Source organism: Dermacentor silvarum, chromosome 10, assembly GCF_013339745.2.
Source record: "Dermacentor silvarum isolate Dsil-2018 chromosome 10, BIME_Dsil_1.4, whole genome shotgun sequence".
Taxonomy (NCBI): Eukaryota; Metazoa; Arthropoda; class Arachnida; order Ixodida; family Ixodidae; genus Dermacentor; species Dermacentor silvarum.
In genome coordinates, this window is record NC_051163.1 from 47,945,886 (window position 1) to 47,964,801 (window position 18,916).

Consider the following 18,916-nt stretch of genomic DNA (forward strand, 5'->3'; position numbering starts at 1 on the left):
CGCGTTTAACGGTGTGGTGGCGCCACCTAGTAGCGGTGCCGCAAAGAAGTAGTTTACAAGTTTTTACCGTTGCAAGCATAGTTTCATATACTAATTACTAGAGGAAACTGTGGCGCTATTATCTACAGAAGCTGTAAGCATTCAGCCGGTATGGAAATGATAGTTAGTACATGGGTTTTGCCTATCGTCTTTTTGGCTTCAACCGGCTTTGTGACTTTGCAAACTCATCGTTTTCAACAATCGACGGCATTATTTGAATAATTAAAATAAACACCGATGCAATTGTCCAATGGCAGTATTCGAACGCAGGACGCCCAGCACACACAAACCTGGTATTGAAACCATTACTTCACCGACGCATGCGTCGACAAGTGGCATAGTGGACGCTTGGGAGTCGATCCGCAGTTGGACTAGAAGAAACCGACACACCAGAGACGCCACGAGTGTAACACCACACTATGGATCCCCAGTAAAAATTTCAACAAATAATATATATGTGATCAACTGCATGTAAATATGTGCATATATATGCCAGCCTGTCTATATCAGTCACTGCGAATGAAAGTACTTCTTCGTATAACAAGCTGCTCTTTAATGATAATATATATACCTCGAAAACCGCATTTCATATAGACACACACATGGTTCATGTGCCACTCACACCAAGAATGCTTCGGTTTACGTAGATGTGTACTACAGTTAAGTCTGCTTTTTTTTTTTCTTTTTTTAAAGCAAGGTGAAGCAGCAACCTAGCTACCAACATACCTACCTACCTGCCTGCCACAATGTGCCAAGAGTGAGGTAAAGAATGCTTCGTATTAAAAAAACTTCTAGCAGCACTGCCGTTTAACGTGAAATTGCCTCGGTGCATGACGTTGGTGGAAGCGGCACACGTATTCTGTACGTACCATCACTTTACTGCATAAAATCAGCCTTCATGCCTAGCTGCAAATGAAAAGATAGTTCTCCCTCTGTATTTTACTCTCGACTTTGTAACTGTGATTAACGGATAAAATATTTTTTTCTCCTTGGCAAACTTGGCTGACGCCAAGGGTGACGGGAATATTTCTGGGGAGCGGGGGGCATTTTCACTGCTGCAAAAGTACAGATAAAAGAGTCTATATGATGATCTTTGCGACTTTATTTCGGGATTGTGCATCGTGTCACGGTAATGGGCGAGGCTTACGCTGCAGTTCCTCTCTGACCTTCAGCAAAGAACACAACTTTATTGAAGGACGCCTAAACTGGAGGACGCCTAAACAAAAATTGGAGGACGCCTAAACTTCGCCTTTAAGAGTGGAACGCGACAGCATTCCAAGATTCCTGGCTGCTTATCAGGGTTCCCGGCCAACTGCAACTTTCTTTATCTACAACTTCACCTCCGCATGCGGCTGCCATAGGGAGCCTACATGCAACGCTGTTGTAGGCTGCCGTAGGGAGCCTACATGCAACGCCGTTTTAACGGCGTTGCATGTAGGCTCCCTAGGCTGCCGAGGAGGCGAGCGCCATCTGGATGGTATTTTTGCAAAGAGAAAACTACGGCGCGCCGCTCAACGAGAGGTAGAACTGCTGGTAAAGGGGCTTGTGCTTGAGTTTCCGCGTACTAGACATATGTTTTCTCGTTCATTCAAATTACAATTCCGACGCCATCACGTCTGTGTGTTGTGGTTACGTCGGACTTTACGATTCTTCTGGCGCATTTTACTTAGAGAAATTCGATTAATTCACCAGCGCTTCTGCGCCACGCGGAGAACCTGCGTGGTCGGCGTAGTTCGGGATGATTTTTTCAGCCGCGGATGCCGCACGCCGACGCCGACACCGGATTTTCTGCGACACGGGGCCCTTAACGCTATCGCGTTAAAATGTGGAAGATCTCACGAGCGTTGCTTTCACTAGAACATCTCTCTCTCTCTCTGTATGTTGCAATGTATGCTGAAAAGCTTAACATCTTTCTTTTTAAGGCAAAGCTGTTAAGGGCTAGCTTCCCCAGGGTCGTATCCGCGTGTAGAAAAAAACACTATCATCATCGGCATTGGCCGCCCGAGCGTCGCCGTGCGGCTGAGCACCCGCAGTCTCTCATCTCTTGCGCTAGTCGACCTTCTTTTATGCCGCGTTCCCCCCTGAGAAAAGTTGGGCCCGGCTTATAGGCAAGCGCGGCAAGCCTGCTGGAAGCTGCGCCCGACTAGAGTTGAGCCCTGTTGGGAGGCTAGCGAGGCTAGGCCGGCGGCGCTCCTTCTTTGCTGGATGGATGGATGGATGTTATGAGCGTCCCCATTGAAACGGGGTGGTGGGTCGCGCCCCTAAGCGTCCCTCCGCCTCGGCACCACCTCATGGAGTCGTATGAAAGCGCCGGGTTGGCGGCGTTTTCAAACGTACGATTGTAAAAATTGTGCTTTATACTGCGGTTTTCGACGGATCTTACGCTTGCTTCTTCAATACGTGACGTAGGTCACCCTGGCGACCAGGTGAGCGCGTTAGCGCTTGTGTGCGCACCACGATTGGCGTAGCCGTCTCTAATAAAGCGCTTTGACGGTACGGTGATCGCGACTGTGTACGTTCCCCCTGCAACTCCGACGAAAGACACCGAAACGTTCATGATAGACATGTTCGGTTGGGTGATGCCTAACGACGATACGCCCATTCTCATCGTGGGGGCAATATTGACTACAGCAAACCCACCATAGTCACATAATCGCTGGCTTCCATCTTACCGTAGTGGAAGGGCTCTGAATTTTTCTTTCTAAATTTCTGCTTTAAGATCGATGATTGGGTTAGTTAGGTGAAATGCTGTAGTTATAGTATGAATTTGCCGTTTCGTCTAATTTGAAAGTAGTGAGAGAGCTTACACAGAGGGCAACTTTGGACGCGACCTTTCTGAAGCCGATGTCGCATCGCAAGGAAATGTAGGCGCTCCTCTCCAGAGGTCGTGACCCTCATCTATCATAACGACTACGGAGGTTATGTTAGGGCGGTTTAAAGGTTGTGCCTCAGTTTTTTGCTAATGTTTCGCGGGAGTGAAAAAAAGAAAGAAAGGAAGGAAGAGAGAAAGTAATAAATAAAGACAGAGGAGGATAAACATGAAACTAATTGACCGATGTAAAGATGGTAGTGGGGTGGAATTAAAAGGGCAATGGTAGAAAATAAAGGAAAGGCAGAACGTGGATAGGAAAGGGAAATGTTGCGAGAGTGTGATTGCAGAGTATCACCATCCGCGTCCCCTGCCAAGAAAAGGGGTCAGGAACCGTGATTTACGGAATTAAAAACTAAAGCAAATAATTTCTAGGCATCTTGACTTACAATCACATCAGCCTTTTCCTTTGTTCTCAAGTAAGTTGAGATCATATGCAAGGAGGTGGAAGTTGAAGTTGTATTTTTGCCCATTTACTTCTGCTCATTAGTCGAGCTTAACCTTTTTTTTTTCTTGATTTCATCTTCATGATAAAGGTGGGCTGAACATAACTTTCATTTCAAGTTTAGTATGACGCACCTATATTTTTTATTCGCGGCTCGATTTTTTTGTAGAGGCTGATAGCAAGTTGATATTACGCTCGACGACTTTTGTTGTGTTTCATTGGTATTTATAGATCTTTCTTTTATTATCATTTTGTATTTGAAGCGATTATGGGTAGTTATCACACCTGTATTCGTGTAAAGAAAACGCGAGCGAAGTTTCTATTTCTCTAGCTTATACCTTCCTTCTTCGCCAGGTACCTCGCCCTGGACGGCATCACGGGCGAAGTGATGCTGAACAGAAGTCTTGTCGATGTGGCCGACTCCACGATCGCATTCACCGTCATCGCCGAAGACGGTGGCTCCCCCAAGCAACAAGACCGGGCCCGCGTCGAAATCCTCGTGAAGACCATATCTGGTGAGTGCATATGCAGCTAGACTCAAATGCAGCTATGTACAGCTGCAACTGAAAACGATTTGCACGAGTGACCGATGACAGGAACAGGAAAATTGCGGTTCGCGGCGCTCTTGTTCCCGTGCACACTGGTATCTAAAGTGTCAGATGATTCATGCTTCAAAAAGGGGGTGCCTGGCAATCTTGTTTTAGGCGTGCTAGGGAATAACAGCGTCATGTGCCGCAATTTATCTGCTCGGGTGATCGGTCTCTTGTGCCAACTTTTTCTGCTACAGCTGTACATACTAAAAATTTCGCCATTCTGCTCTGCGAAAGCATCGATTTTTCATGGGAGCCAGAAGAAAAACTTTCCCTGTATCATTGTGCACTGGTATTAGTGCACGAGCTACCGCTGTCTCTACCTGTATACTAGTGTTGCCTGCTAAATACTCATATTAGCAGGTAACGCTATAGAAGATACGCAAATAGGGCCGCCATAGAAGTATCACTCCGCGCGTTTCGCAGTGTAGTTGTTTTTGATCCGCGATGCCTTATACGAAACTACTTCGTACATTACAACTACAAACTGTGGACGTCGGGTTACGTCAAACCAACTATTATTTGTGCACCTTTGTGATTCCAATATGCGACGTAACGTGTTGGTCACGAGAGCCTGCGGTGCCCTGTGGCCACTGGCTGAACAAATGTGTCACCCTGCTCATTGGGTGATAAATAAGCTCAAAGCTGCGACGCCCTTCTTGTAATAGTTAGGCCATATTTTGTGTACAAAAATGTATGACAGCTAGTGTTACGGTAAATTTCAAGACACATACCTATACTTCTCTCTGATATGTAACGCACTACTTTTTGGTTGCGTGTGAGGGTAGTGAAAGGCGTCTTTCTTGCCTCCGCAACGTTACCAGCTTTGTACGAAATGGCGTATACTGCATCTGAGAGGTGTTCGTGAGGATTGTGAGCCCAGAGGGCACTATAGGTATTCTCGAGGAGTCCTAGTTGGATAGGAAAGACTATACTTGTGTTTAGTAGATTTGGTGGGTTTGGAAATCAGGGTAACAGATTAGCTAGACACCAGAGCATTACACTGACTTTTGTGTAAATATGAACGCCAGGTATGCACGACACGTTCTACTAACCCGCTCGCTGGTTCGTGTTTACACTTCGCGCAGATGTCACCCTATCGCTGCGCACGAAATTTAATACGAGGTTTGTTTGCATTGCTCGCTTGCTTTGCTCCAGAATAAATCAATACTGTCCGCCGTCAGGTGCGTTACCAGACAAAAAAAAAAAAAAACGTGTATTTCGTGAGAACAAAATCGCGGCACCATCTCCGACTGTGACGGGAATACGCGGTGAGCCAGGCTTTGGCCTAACGATGATAGATGGCGCTAACGCTTTGTTCCAGTTGCCTATATATATATATATATATATATATATATATTCCTGGCATCGTCGCAGACGACGCGCAATTATAATTTATTGAAGACAAAATGGGCAGGGATTACATGCATGCCTGATTTCATATAACATGCACTTCAATATACCAGCTATGTGGGAAGTTTGAGTGCGAACGAACCACCCGTTTAGCCGGAAGCTTGATCTGTACATGGAGTACTTATTTACGCTACACTCGGCACATCGACGTCAAGAATTTTGAAAATAAATCAAACGTGATCAAATCTTTGAAATTATAGCAAAAAATTCGTTCCCAACATGCATCTAGGCACATCGCCAAAATTCAACAAAGTAAAACAGCGTAAAAGTTCTGCCATCTCATGCGTTTTGTATAAAAATGACGCGCAAACTTGCAGAGCCTTAAGAGAGAGAGCAGAAGAAAATATTTTTTTTTTTGGCAGGAAAAGTGGATAGTGTGTCAATGCACGTAGCATAACGTACTGGTGCGCGTTTGTGACGATATGTAGCAACGAGTAATTGGATGACGCAACGTCTTCGTAAGGGATATTAGTTTGTAAATTACGTAACTCAACAGTAGTAGTACAGGCGTGCTTGGTGGGGTTAACCGGCTCACAAATCGTCATTTGTGCTGGATACCTTGTTTGCAAACATTACCAAATTTTATCAACAGCAATACTTTACATACCAAATTCGAATTTCGCATAGAAGGAAACGTACAGTCAGTGCAATTGCCGAAGCTCTTTCGGCTCACAAGTAGCAGCACTATCACACAAATAAATAAGTAAAGAAACGAGACGCTCGTTATCGACACGAGCGCCCCGAGCTGGAGTTTTACAAGCAGACGTCGTGCGATAGACTTTTTGTTTGTTTCTATTCTTAGTTGAAGAGTATTGATTCCTTTTTCTTTTTCAATCGCAGCACCGCTTCAGCGAGAGCGAGTCTGATATTTGGACGCCGCCGTAATGCCGCGGGGTGTGTTTGCTTTCCTTCGCCGCTCCTGCGTTCAAAAGCCCAGCTCAGGGCTCCGCGGCCAATCATTGAATGCGCGCTAAGTGCGTCGCCTATGTGTGCAGAGCACTCCGGGCTCCATTGGAGCCCTAAAAACCCGGATATAGCGTTCATGTGCAGAGCTGTGCACGCCGAAAGGCGAGAATTATTGAATTTTCCATCATCGCCGTGTTGCCAACCCTTCTTCGTATCGAAAGTGAGATGGGAATTGGTATGAAAAAAAGGGAAGTATAGTCAATACCGACATTTTAGGTGCATTTGAAAAAGTTCATGTTTTTTTTTTTTCGCAACTTCTACTTTCGAGCGTTTCCTCCTGTGATGTTTCTTCTCTTGTTCATCTGTAAATTAATTTTGTTTTTATACCCGCCACGTTCAAGCAACTAGGACGCCGCTAAGACTGCCAAATAAGAAATTACCTTTTTCACTGCAATAATCGGGTTCCGTTAATTATAACTAGTTGATTTTAAACAGTATTGTTGGGTTTCTCAACACAGGTGAACAGTGCAGACGACAAGGATATATATGCACTTGTCACGGCATTACCCGGCGGGTAATGCCGCGAGGCAGGAGAAGACTACAGCATTAGGCCGGCAGCGATGAAAAACAGGTAGAGGTTGATCCTCGCCATTTTGGCGGCTGTTACGCCTGTGCTACTCGCCTTACTTGTAAATATACGTTTGTTGTGCAACAATAGGGACGAACGGGGCATAACTGCGCATCTCTCATGCTTATAGGCCTATGCCTCTTGTGCCTCGGTCTGCCATCGTCTGCACTCGTCTGTCATTGGCTGCCAGGGGTAATACCAGCCAGTGTGGAATAACGGTTTGGCGGAAAAGCCCGAAAGCTCTATTCTTCCTGATGAGGGTCAGAGTGAAGATTATTATACGAAAGTGAGAACGTTTGCAATTTCCGTGGCTGTCTAGACGTACGAGTAAAAAAAGAAATATTCTGGATATTCCACGCCGCCGAACATATGTACTTTCGGCCAGCTTCCAGCCTCACTACCAAATCATAAAGTTGAACTCTGCAACAAATTTTGGCATACTCCGGCTTGCTTTTATGGCGTCGCCTACGCAACTGATTGCACGATGCTGCGTGTAAGGATTCAGGTGTTAATGTACTGACGCAAGCCCAGCTCAGAAAACATGAGATATTCAACTGAATCAAGTCGAGTTTATGTTTTCCATGTGATACAGTGAGAGGGTTGCAGAAAACTGAATCAAACTTGACGAGGAAATTGCACATTGGATAGCAGCACCAAAAAAAAAATTAACCGATGAGAGAAAGAATATTTCCTTACATTCACAATGTATGTACACTTAAAGAACGCAGAAAAATTAACATTTATTTAGAGACATATTCAGTTTTACAACATAAATACAGCATGTGCAAAAACCTAATACTGAGGCAAGCGTATGCAAACAATACGAAGATAAATGTAATGTGTTAAATAACATGCAAGTGAATATTTGACGAATACCGCCCCGAAAATGGTGCCCTGTCGTTGTTCTATTCGACGTCGACAGGAAATCGCGAAATTTTCTCCTCTTTATTAGTTGACGCGCGCGACCTTCGGAATCGAAATTAGGTAGCGACGATAAAAGCCGCACTTGATCGGGTGGAGGCATCTGCTAGTTATATTGCTCGAGTTAGGCAGATGGTTGCTTGACTATTTTTACACTGTCTCCACTTGACTCTACTTCCAGTTGATCCTATACAGACGCTATTACTCGGTGGCCCAGCGTTCTGAATATTAACCGTCGAGTAATTCAATACATATTTAAATGTTTAAAATACGCGAAGATTGCCTGAATTTTAGAGTTAGTATCGGTACCCATGTAGCAATACTTTATTCTGCATCATAAACGCAAACAAGGGACCACTGGGACAAACTGTGACGTCAGTTGCAAAACCAAAGGTAAAGCGCCGGCATAACAAAATGGTAAGCACGCAGTTAGCAGCAAAATGCGCAGCACTAGAAAAGCCGGCTAGTGAAGGGTTAAATGTTTTGTTGAGTATAACATTAACGATACATTGCTAAACTAAGTTATTTTTATTATCATGTGAACATGTATAACCACCACACAGAGTGAATGCTAATTGGGCTAGCACTTGTGTCCTGAATACGACACCAAGCGACACCAAGCTTGAAAATGCGTGAAAAACAAACAAACAAAGGAAAGCGAGCAAAGGTAAAAATAGAAAAAGAAGTGGAATACACACCACATTACACAGGATGCAAGAGCAATAAATACGGTGCCAGCAACACACCCTACAGCACTACAGACGAGAGTGTAGTCTGATAATCAAAGGACTGTTATAGGAATGACCATACAGTCCAAACACGATAAGTTGTAAGAGGTACACATTTTCACACTTTAAACGTAATTGGTTATTCTTACATCAAAATATTACTGGTTCATATTAGTAGGTTTGAAGATATATAGCGGCAAAGTTACTAAAATTTGCAGGGGTAAAATACCCACTTAGCTCGAATACGATGCTTTGCGTTATAAGTATATGCAGTAACCGGACAACTCTCTGCGCCGTTATAATGTTGGTTCGCCCCGGGAAATTTCACTTCACTTCGACATACACTTTGGGCCTGGCAGGTAATATTCAAACATCTACAGCGGCAGCTTACGATGGCTATTATGACAAAGAAATCTGGCTACCTAATGAATGTTTAAAAAAATGTTCACATATAGAACATTACCGTCTTCAAGGTAGAGAGAACAGCGACTGAAGGCGCCATACAGATCCTCATTTCCGGGATCCTGAAAATCCCTGGTACCACAGTACGGGTATGGACAGCACAAGTAAAACCTTACTGGCTTTCCGTATACCGCGTTCAATACCGAAATTCCTATCTCCCTTAGCCAGACATTTATCGACTTTAGTTAACGGCCATCCGCAAAAGTGCCAGTCGAGCTTCCGCACTGCAGTAAGCACTGTGCACAGCAGAGGTACAGAACTACCGATCGATTCACACGGGGTTGTCCGCGATATTCTCCTGCCGTGATTAACTAAATGGCCCAATAATGCGCTCTCCATTGAGAGGCCCGATTAGGACACGCGTGACAGACTGAGTACCACGTTTTCGGCGCGGTGCCGGCGTCCCGGTAAGTATATATAAGCTCGGAAATCGTTATTTCGTAAAGGCCGTCACGAAGTGCCATTCGTTGCCCCCCCCCCCCCCTCCTTTTTTTTTTTGTCGCTGCACTAACTAAAATGACAGCGCGCAATATAGGCCGTGAGATGAGGTGACTGCGATAAAGTAGGCGCTGTTATAATGGCAAAGGAAACTATAATACGAGGAGAGTCCCGCTTTGTAACTTAGTAAGGCCATATCAGAGTCAGTACTTAGTGACTCAATGTCATTAACTACCCTTTAAGCGATTCCTATGTCATCGTCCATTCATCGTTGTCGTTCTTTAGAAACGTGGCTTTTTGCTGTGCCTCTCTAACTAAAGAACTATTATGCGTGTGCCATCGATAATGCAATACCTAGTACGCAGTGTGCTGTGCGTAGTAGCGATAGTATCAGCAATAGTATAGAAATAGTAGTTTTGAAGCAGCAGAAGAAATGGTTGTCATGACTACCACACCGCTTCAGCTAAGCGCTCCGGGGTGCAACAGTCAGGAACTGTTTATACGCTAAACTGTAAGATGAGCTATCTATGGAACTTCAGAAACGCCATAGCATTAGGTTTCCGGATAAATTTCAGCCACCTCGAATTCATTATTGTGTTACTCAAAGCAGGCTGCACGAGACCTTTTTTAACAGCGAAGCTGTTTAAGCCAGCCATAATTTGTGGTGCGTAGCCAAGTAAACTACCAAGAAAGAAAAGAAACTTTCTTCTCAAGGCGGGATTCGAACCGGCGTACCCCCGGTCCCGAAGCGAGCGTCGTAACCACGCGTGCAGAGCATGCATTTAAGCCAACCATATGATTGCGTTCGAACGTCGTCGTCTTCGTCCACAGCTGGCGCGTTCGTACGCTCGTGCTCTGCGAGGTGAAGATGTTTTGCGCGCTATGAGAGCGAGAGAGAGACGCATTCACGAAGCGGGTCTCCTGGAACGCGGTGTCCGCATTAGAACGCGGTGTCGGTGTTGCAAGCTGCACTATGCAACGCGCACTGACGGCCGTAAGTCCGAGACGCGCGAAAAAAATTATCATCATCATGAGTGATAAGATGAAAAGTTCGTGCGCACTTCCGGAAAATGCTGGGCTACGATCGCCCAGCTTCGCTGTTTAAAGCGTTGCGCGGCCGAGTGGCAAGGTTAAGCGTTTTTTTTTTTTTTTGCAATTCCTCCTCTCTGAATGCGGCCGCCGTGAGCAGGGACTTGAACCCACGACCTTTTGCGCAAGAGCGGATAACCATAGTCCTTGCACCTCGCTGGGCCATCGCGTCAGGCAGATGAAGAACATCTTGTTCGCATTCAAAAGAAAGTGAGAGACATAAATACGAGATGGGAAATGTTGAGTGTTTAGCTGGAAGACAAACATCCTGTTACCCTGAAATGGAGAGGCGGTAAGCGGAGATAGGAAAATAACAAAGAAAATGACTAGCAAATGAAGAGAGTGAGGAAGAAAACTTGTCCTGAAAGCATCAATGATTATTGACAATGCAAGCGAATGGAGCCGAACGATTCTACAAAGCTATTCGCTTTATTAAAGGAAAGGTGCATTTGACGGTGTGTATTTGTTGCAATGCGTAGCTGCTTAGTTACGGTGTGCTGACCAGGTTTTCCTCTCGTCTGCTAACCAATATCGCTCCCTGTCTCTCAGTTGAAGTACATTTATAGCAAAATATGTTGCCGCCGTGATGTCGTGCGCTGGAGCCCTCTAAAGTAATTTTCGCATGCTCGCACTTGTGGAGATTCCAATAAACAGTTTTGTGTCAAAAGCTTCTGTAACGAGCCGAAACTTTGATTAAAGATAGCGCGCCGAAAATGATATTGATCAGTGACATGTTTCGTGCATAATCGCTACCTGCAGATTTACAAAAATATTTCTGCAAGAGGCAGATGAGATGCTTGCGCGACATCAGGAAGGGCCATATCATATAAGGAGTTGCGTCGGTACCTTCGCGGTTAGCGCTTGTATTGACATTGCTGTGCAATACTCGTATGTTGGCGTGCGCCGGTAGCTAGTGATTTACGCTCATCGTTGACAGTGGAAAACACAATGTAAGTGAAGTTTTCTTAGTTTGTGAGAACCGTGCATAGAAACACAACAGATGGTACGCACAATCGGCTGGTCTCTTTATTTACAGATCACAGTGCTGTAACGCGAGAGCTGCCAGAGTGCGATCATAAACCCACATCGAACACTCTGAGCCACCATGACGGACTTTGTAGAGCAAGTTGAAGTTTCATTCAGCATTTAAACGTGCTGAATCACGACACACGACGCGCTCTTCTTTCGCGCATTTATAATTACAACTCTAGCTCACAGCAATTGCCAGTTTTAGGTGTCTGTAGGGTATAGGTAGTATGCAAAACTCGCGCCTGTCGATACATGTGCAAAACCTTGCACATGCACAAATGCACCGATTTCGATGGTGTTAGACGCCTGGGTGACAAATGCGCACAATCCCTTAATGTACGGCGTCTGCTATGCCACTTTGTCACATCGTTATTCGGTCTGTTTCGTGAAGGAAGTGTTCAGTAATCACTTTGCATTGAACCCCCAGAGGATCAGTGGGACAAATCAGCCCCGCCGTCTGAAAAAAAAAATCATTTAGTGTCAGGTGGGAAATATACTTCACACTTTTTAAACGTTAAACGGCTTGTTCCATGAAAATAAAATTTGGTGCAGATAATTTCCATGCACCTAATTTACTGATACCATACAAAATTTCAATATTTCTCCGAAATATGTGCCGCACCACTAGGTGCTTGAAAATTTAGCGAGATCGCCCTAAGAGTGAATGTGATAGGAAGATTTAGCGTTGCACCGAAGCTCCTCAGAACCATGCTCTACGAATACGGGGGTGCGACTTCTCGGGACGACATAGCACACAAGCACAAACAACGCTCTGGCGGCTACATGGCATCTCGCAAACTACGTGAGACAAGGCTCAGACGCTCGTCTCCAGAACACCTGCGATGTGAAGACCATGCGAAATGTGTTTTGCGAGAGATTGTTTCTGCGTGGACACGGTCACTCGTGCGCGTAGTGCGTCTATCTATACGTATACTTCGTTGGAACGTCGTTGATACGATTCTGGCTAATACGTTTTTCGGGATAATACGTTTTCCCCCCACTTTTCCTATAATACGATTTGGTTGGATAATACGTTGGATGAGACGATTTTCGGATGATACGGTTTATTTACCGGGTCCCGTGAAGGTCGTATCAACGAGGTTCCACTACAGTGCACATTCTGCGCATTCGACAGGGTATGTACAGTAGCTGATAGTGCTACAGCAAAGTCACCTGCCACCTAACTTCTCGTTTTCCCTTTCTCTCGCACGTCCTTTTACCCCAGTGAGGAGTAGCAGGCTAGAGTCACGCTCTCCAGGCCAACATCTCGTTTCTCTTGGCGTGATAGGGCATGCATGATAAGCCGCGCGTGATCCTTCTCCTGGATTGATAAGGAGCGCCGCAACTAGTGTTGCAGGCGTCGCACTTCAATCTTGCGGGAGCTGAGACGGAAGGAAAACTAAGATTTTGTAGACTGAAGTGTATGCACACCGATGGCGGTACCCATACAGCAGCGTAAGAGGGACGCTAAAGCGTTTGTGCGCACAAGCGAGCATTCCGGCAGGGAAAAGGCAGAAACCTAGCACTGGCTCCGTTGCGGAGCCGAATGAACGGAGAATGAGGGTTCGCCCCTTCGGCTTCGTCATTTTTGCAGCCAAACGCAACGCGAGTCTCTAGATACCTTCGAACCCATCACACACGGGCCGTGCGCCTGCCGTCGACACTGGGACAGCACGGCGACGGCGTCAATCCGCCTCGAGCGTCCGTGTAAATGCGATCGCGATAAAAAGAAAACACAAGAAAACGTAATGCCATCATTTTAAGAACAGCGCAAGGAACACGTGGGCAGAAAAGAAGACGACAGGATGGGCGCTGACTCGCAACCGCGGCGTAAGATATATACTCTTTAGGTGAGGACACTCGCGTGACGCGATCGACCCGATAAAGTAGCAAGGGGGCGCGCCGATCGGCCCGGTGAGGGCAGCGGATACCTATCGGCGGTACGACGCAACTTCAGGAGAGAAAGGGTTTTCATTGGTTTATTCTCCCGTTGTTATGGCAACCGGCGCTTCGCGGGAAATCCGAAATGATTGAGTGACGCGCGAAACTAGGTCACCGCTATCACCGTGGTGAAGGGAGAACGTAGGGGAGAGAGGGCATGCGCGCGTTCCTTGTCGGCGCAGCTCTCGCCTGTGTTCAACTGAAGTTGAGTCATTCCGCCGAGAGGTATCCGCTGCCGTCACCGGGCCGATAGACGCCCGCTGTTCCTACTTCATCTGGTCGATTGCGTCTCGCAAGCAAGCCGACAAGTGTCCCCACCTATAAAGAGTATCATTGCTCGAACCAGGGAAGTTTATTGAAGTGAACACATATTTTATTACGTTCATGTCACATGCACTCCAAAAACGTTAAACAGAACAAGATGAAGCCTAACCAACTAGAGGAAATGTCTGTTCTCCTGAAGGTAATACCAGCTTAACCTAAATTTCTTAGAAAGGTCTTACGGTTACCCGAGATAACAGTTCCTCCGTGAAATTGCGTTAACGGGGGCACATACCTTTTAAGCAATGTATGCCTCGGCTACGTACCCAACTGTTTTTTTTTTCTGACAACAGGGTTTTTTTATTCGTAATCTTCAGTTGTTTTTGGATTGCTTTAGCCGGCTAAGGGCATCGCCCAATCCATGCGCAGCATTACTCGGAATATGCGCCACTATGTCATTTGGCGAGTGCAGTGGGGGTGCTGTTCTACCACTACGCACTCAACACTCACAGAATCAATGTTGATCGACGACGCTCCGACCTGCGACGTTTGATCGATCGCATCAACAGAAGCGCGGAAATGAGATCCCCGCCGACTTCTACCCAATCACCAGTCACTCAGCAGTCATTCCTTTGCGATCGCTATCTCGCTTGCTCGCTGTTTTATCAAGCACATTCGGCGTTTCTCTCACTCTTCGAGAGCAGTTCTTTTCGTACTACATATGAGGTAAGCCAATCTACAGTATAACAGGTTTTTTTTTTCTTTTCAATTCGTGAAGCCGCTTCACCCACCTCGGCGGCTCAGTGACTTGGCATGACGTTGAGCGCAAGGTCACGTGTTCGATTGGCGACTGCCACAGCTCCATCCCAAACGGGCTACAATGCAAATACACTCGCGTACTTGTATTTACGGGCACGTTAATCAGCTCCAAGCAATCAAAATTAATCTCGAGTACCCCTACACGGCGTGCCTGATAATCAGATTGCGGTTCTGGAACGTAAAATCCCAGAATTAATTTTTTTCTCAAAGTTAGGGGGTGTGATATGAAAATAAGAAGTGGTCTGTTCAGCTTGTCAAAGACTGTGGTAGTTGGAGGCCGCTAGGAGAGGCCTTGTTCCTGTACTGAGCATAAAACTAGGCTGATCGTAATTATGGTGACGATGCAGCTGAAACATAATTTGAATACATGCGTAATATTTTTCTAATGCATAAATATTGTCTTAACGCCTTCGTCTCAGCCATATTTATTCATCCATAAAAGCAGGAGCGTTACTCTTGTGCAAGTGAGACTGCGTCCTCGCTAACAGTTGACCGCACTCTGCAAGAATATTTTATCGGTATCATAGTTCTCCTAAAGAGAAGAGAATGCGGCCTGCTTTCCGAACGCACATTCACGGAAGCATTCACACATTCACACTAAAAGGAATAAATAAAAAAGACAACTCTCAATTCAGTTGATTTCTTGTTTTACATCGCGCGAACTCTCTCTTGGAAAGCTTTCCTTCAGCATGCTCGATCAGGAGGGCCGAAAATAAAATACAGCCAAATATTACGGAATACTGATCGTTCGCCTTCCGCCGTAAAGCGTGCAAGCCTGACTTCAATGCGAAGTGTACGGAAAGCACTTTGGCGACGGCAGCAAAATCTCGCGTGCGATTTAGGATATCGAAAGCGGCATTCGATCTTTTCATCCGAGAACATTGGGATGCTTTAGGAATGTCAATCTTACGGAAAAAAAAAAATAGAGGGTAGAGCACTCAGCGATTCGCGTAAACGCCCTGTCAATGTTTACGCCTTCCGCTCACTGCTCGCCATTCTTCCACGGCACTGCACGCATTGTTCTTCGAAACATTTCTTATATTACATGTACATATCGTTTGCATTGTTTACCTCTGTTTTTTTCTTTGTTCCGCTTTATCTACGTTCTCCCGTCAACGCCAGCCGCCTTCTCACAACGTCGTCTAAAGCTCTGCATAGATTGCGAAGTGTCGATAAGAATCAAGCAACACGCGCACGTACGCTGACACACACGCACGCACACACATATACAAACTCTCGCACGCATCCCAGCCAGATTGTGCGAGAACGCTGTCATCTGTCGAACCAAATGCGTTCCGGCGGAACTCGCTCGAACGGAAATAAACTGCGCTTCTTTGCTTTCATTTTTGTTTCATCGTTGTTTCATTGTTTTTCATCTTTCTCCTTGCTTTGCATCGGCCCGTCATCCTCCGCGTTTACGCTTGCTCCGATAAGCAGCAGAACCCGTTTGGCACACGGAAACTTCGACGAAGCACTTAGACTCCTTATCGGGTGCCGAATATATCTCTTCCACGCCGCCGTTCCCCGGTTATCGTTGTTTACCCGTTGCTTAGTTTTACCCGCTGAAACTCTTATTATTTTCCTTCGTCACGTTCTCGGCCCCGGCGCGTCGGGCTTTTCCCCGCATAGCCTTCGATAAGCGGTGCTCCTGAACTATCGAAGTGTTCTCTAAACCAATATAACTCCGCTAGGATTTTTGGTTTTCATTATTATTATTTTCTTGTGTGAACTTTTGCTATCTCCAGTCAACTTTCTCGCTCGTCTACTGCAGCAGATGGCTGTGAATACCGCCTATACCTAGCCAGAGCAGCCCGGCCATTGCAGCTTCTTATCACGGGACTCAGGATCAACTCAAAGGCTTTCAAGACGTTCAATCAATCAATCAATCAATCAATCAATCAATCAATCAAGCGAGCAAGCAAACATGCACGCAGCTGCCGCACAAGTGGCACAGAATTTTATGCGTCATGCGTAGCTGGCGGCTTGGGCTCCTATGCCGCCGTCAAAGTTATCTTTTCCCATGTCGTTTCCCTCTTTCATATAACCGAAATACTGTTATATTCGCAAAAGCAACATTCCTTTTTTCAGGTAAAAATTAGCATATCACAAATAAGCAATGTGCTTCATGCGGTAATTGTTTGTTATTTCACTAACTATCAGGATCTAGATTGCAACATATCCCAAATGAACAACACCCGCCGCGCTGGCTTAGCGGATATGGTCTTGCGCTAGCTAAGCACAAGGTCGCGGGATTGAATCCCGGCCACGGCAGCCGCATTTCGTTGGGGACGAAAGCAAGAAAGCCTGTGTCCCGCGCATTGGGGGCAGGTTAAAAATCCCCTGGTGGTCAAAATTAATCCGGAGTTTCCCACTACACCGTTCATCATAATCAGTTTGTGGTTTTGGCGCGCAAAACCTCAAAATTCGCTTCAATTCAAAAGAACGCATGTTGAAAAAATGTGGATTTCAATATGTGCGTTGGATATGCAACATTTTGCGTGTGTGTATATGCCTGATATTCTGAAGTTAGAAAATCCGGAAGAATTTTTTTTGCAATAAAATTTACTGGTGTAGAAAGCGCTGCTTTAAATTGTAGCAAATTTTACATGTGAGCATGAATATTTTTATTACAGTAAACCTTGATCTAGCTGAGATTTAGAATTTAAAAACTGATGATTCTGTGCTGCTTGAATCGTTAGCGCATTTGGCCAACCCACAGCATAGCACAGTCATAGGTTGCCCACATCAGTTTGTATAAGGCAACAATTTTTAAATTGTCTGGCATCTATTATGACATAGTACTGAAAACGTCATTGTCCAATTAATTTTTTTTTCTTTTACGGAGCACATTTTTGTAATAATTATACGTCCCTCAGCGTACTGTTCTTGTGCTCCCGGGTGAACAATAAGTGCTTATCAGAGAACCTTCACATTTCACTAAGATTCATTAGATTTCGCTGAGTTATGCAGAAAATTCCAGTGAAGTGGTGATGTAGAATATTTCTATTTCATTTGATTCTTCAATTTTTGCAACTTCAAAAGAAGACACTTTTCTAAAGCCAGTGTGCAACAATATCGTTGCCCGAGGAACACGGGCCTATTGAAAAGCAACCACGTGCCCCCTTACCATATTCCTATATAATCGTATGGATTTATACGGGAACATACGGGTTTTCATACAGGATCAGATGTGATAATGTATGATTAGAAATATAGTTCACGCGGGGAACGCAGTTTTTTTAATCCAATAGTGACACTTTGGGGGACACTTTGGAGTTATCACGGCGCTCTAATGAAAACTATGGCTGAATCCCGAAAGCGGTGCAGTCTAACATACCGTCTCAAGCCAGTAACTGTCACGTGGGAACAGTACGAAAAGCTGTCACGTGACGCACGCGCCAGACGTTTGGCACTAGAGAAGCATGCGTACCATCGTGGCCCAGTGGTTAGAGCATTGCTGTGCTGACAGAACAAGGTGAACAAGGTGACCTATTATTGGTCAAACATTTCTTTAGCGCATTATAAGCCAACATCACTCGCTATGAAGGTACAGAACAGAAAACTCGCGGTGTGTTGAGCGAGCGCGTCACAGCCTGCCTGAAATCGCAAATTTGTAAGAAATACGAGGCATAGCAAGCATAGCAAGATTGCTTTGATAATTAATAGCATGCAAGGTCACCCGTGTGCAAGCTGTGAAGTATGCAAGCAATAGCGTGCAAGCTGTCAAGGGGTACAACACGTTTCAGAACAGCATATGGTGAAACGCTCCAGCGGCGAAATTGCCGGGGAATATCACTAAGTTAGCGCGTCCTGCATCAAACACCACAACCAGCCAACTACTTGATATTACGCGTTAAGGTTGTGTGTGCTACACAGTATAGTCTTCACAAGCCCGCCATTCTATAAGGCACTGCTCGGGAACGGATGAAAAGCAATGTAGCAAAAAAAAAAGGAAATTCAGAGAGGCCCACCTCCTACATCTTTCGTCACGCGTACTTGCAATAGGCGGTGCTTTCTTTTTTGCTTCCACTTTCTTTTTAATTCTTTAGGCTTTCCCTTGGCTTGCTGCGTAATCCATCTTGACCCTACACAGCCTCTCTATCAAAGAGCTGCTGCACTCTGGAGGGCATGGTGATGGATACGCGAGCGAACATGGTCTTTTATACCCCGCGTTTCGTCATCCTTGCTGCGTTGGCTCTCGTGCCACTTGCTCCCTTAGTTGTGCTCAATCAATACGTTCCAATGCACCCTGTTTGCCATTCTTATGCACGTATATTTTATTGTTTCGTTTTCTTTCACTGTTCGTTTGTGTTCGTTGTTCGGTAGGTCCAATGTACG

At 45.5% G+C, this 18,916-nt stretch overlaps 1 protein-coding gene across 1 annotated transcript in view; it reads left to right on the forward strand.

Annotated features, from left to right (window-relative positions):
• Nucleotides 1-18,916, forward strand: part of LOC125941015 (uncharacterized) — a 66,219-nt gene that overhangs the window by 39,712 nt on the left and 7,591 nt on the right. Inside the window, exon 5 of the mRNA XM_049657892.1 lies at nucleotides 3,708-3,868. Coding sequence (XP_049513849.1) covers nucleotides 3,708-3,868 — 161 coding nt within the window. The remainder of the gene's footprint in view (nucleotides 1-3,707; nucleotides 3,869-18,916) is intronic.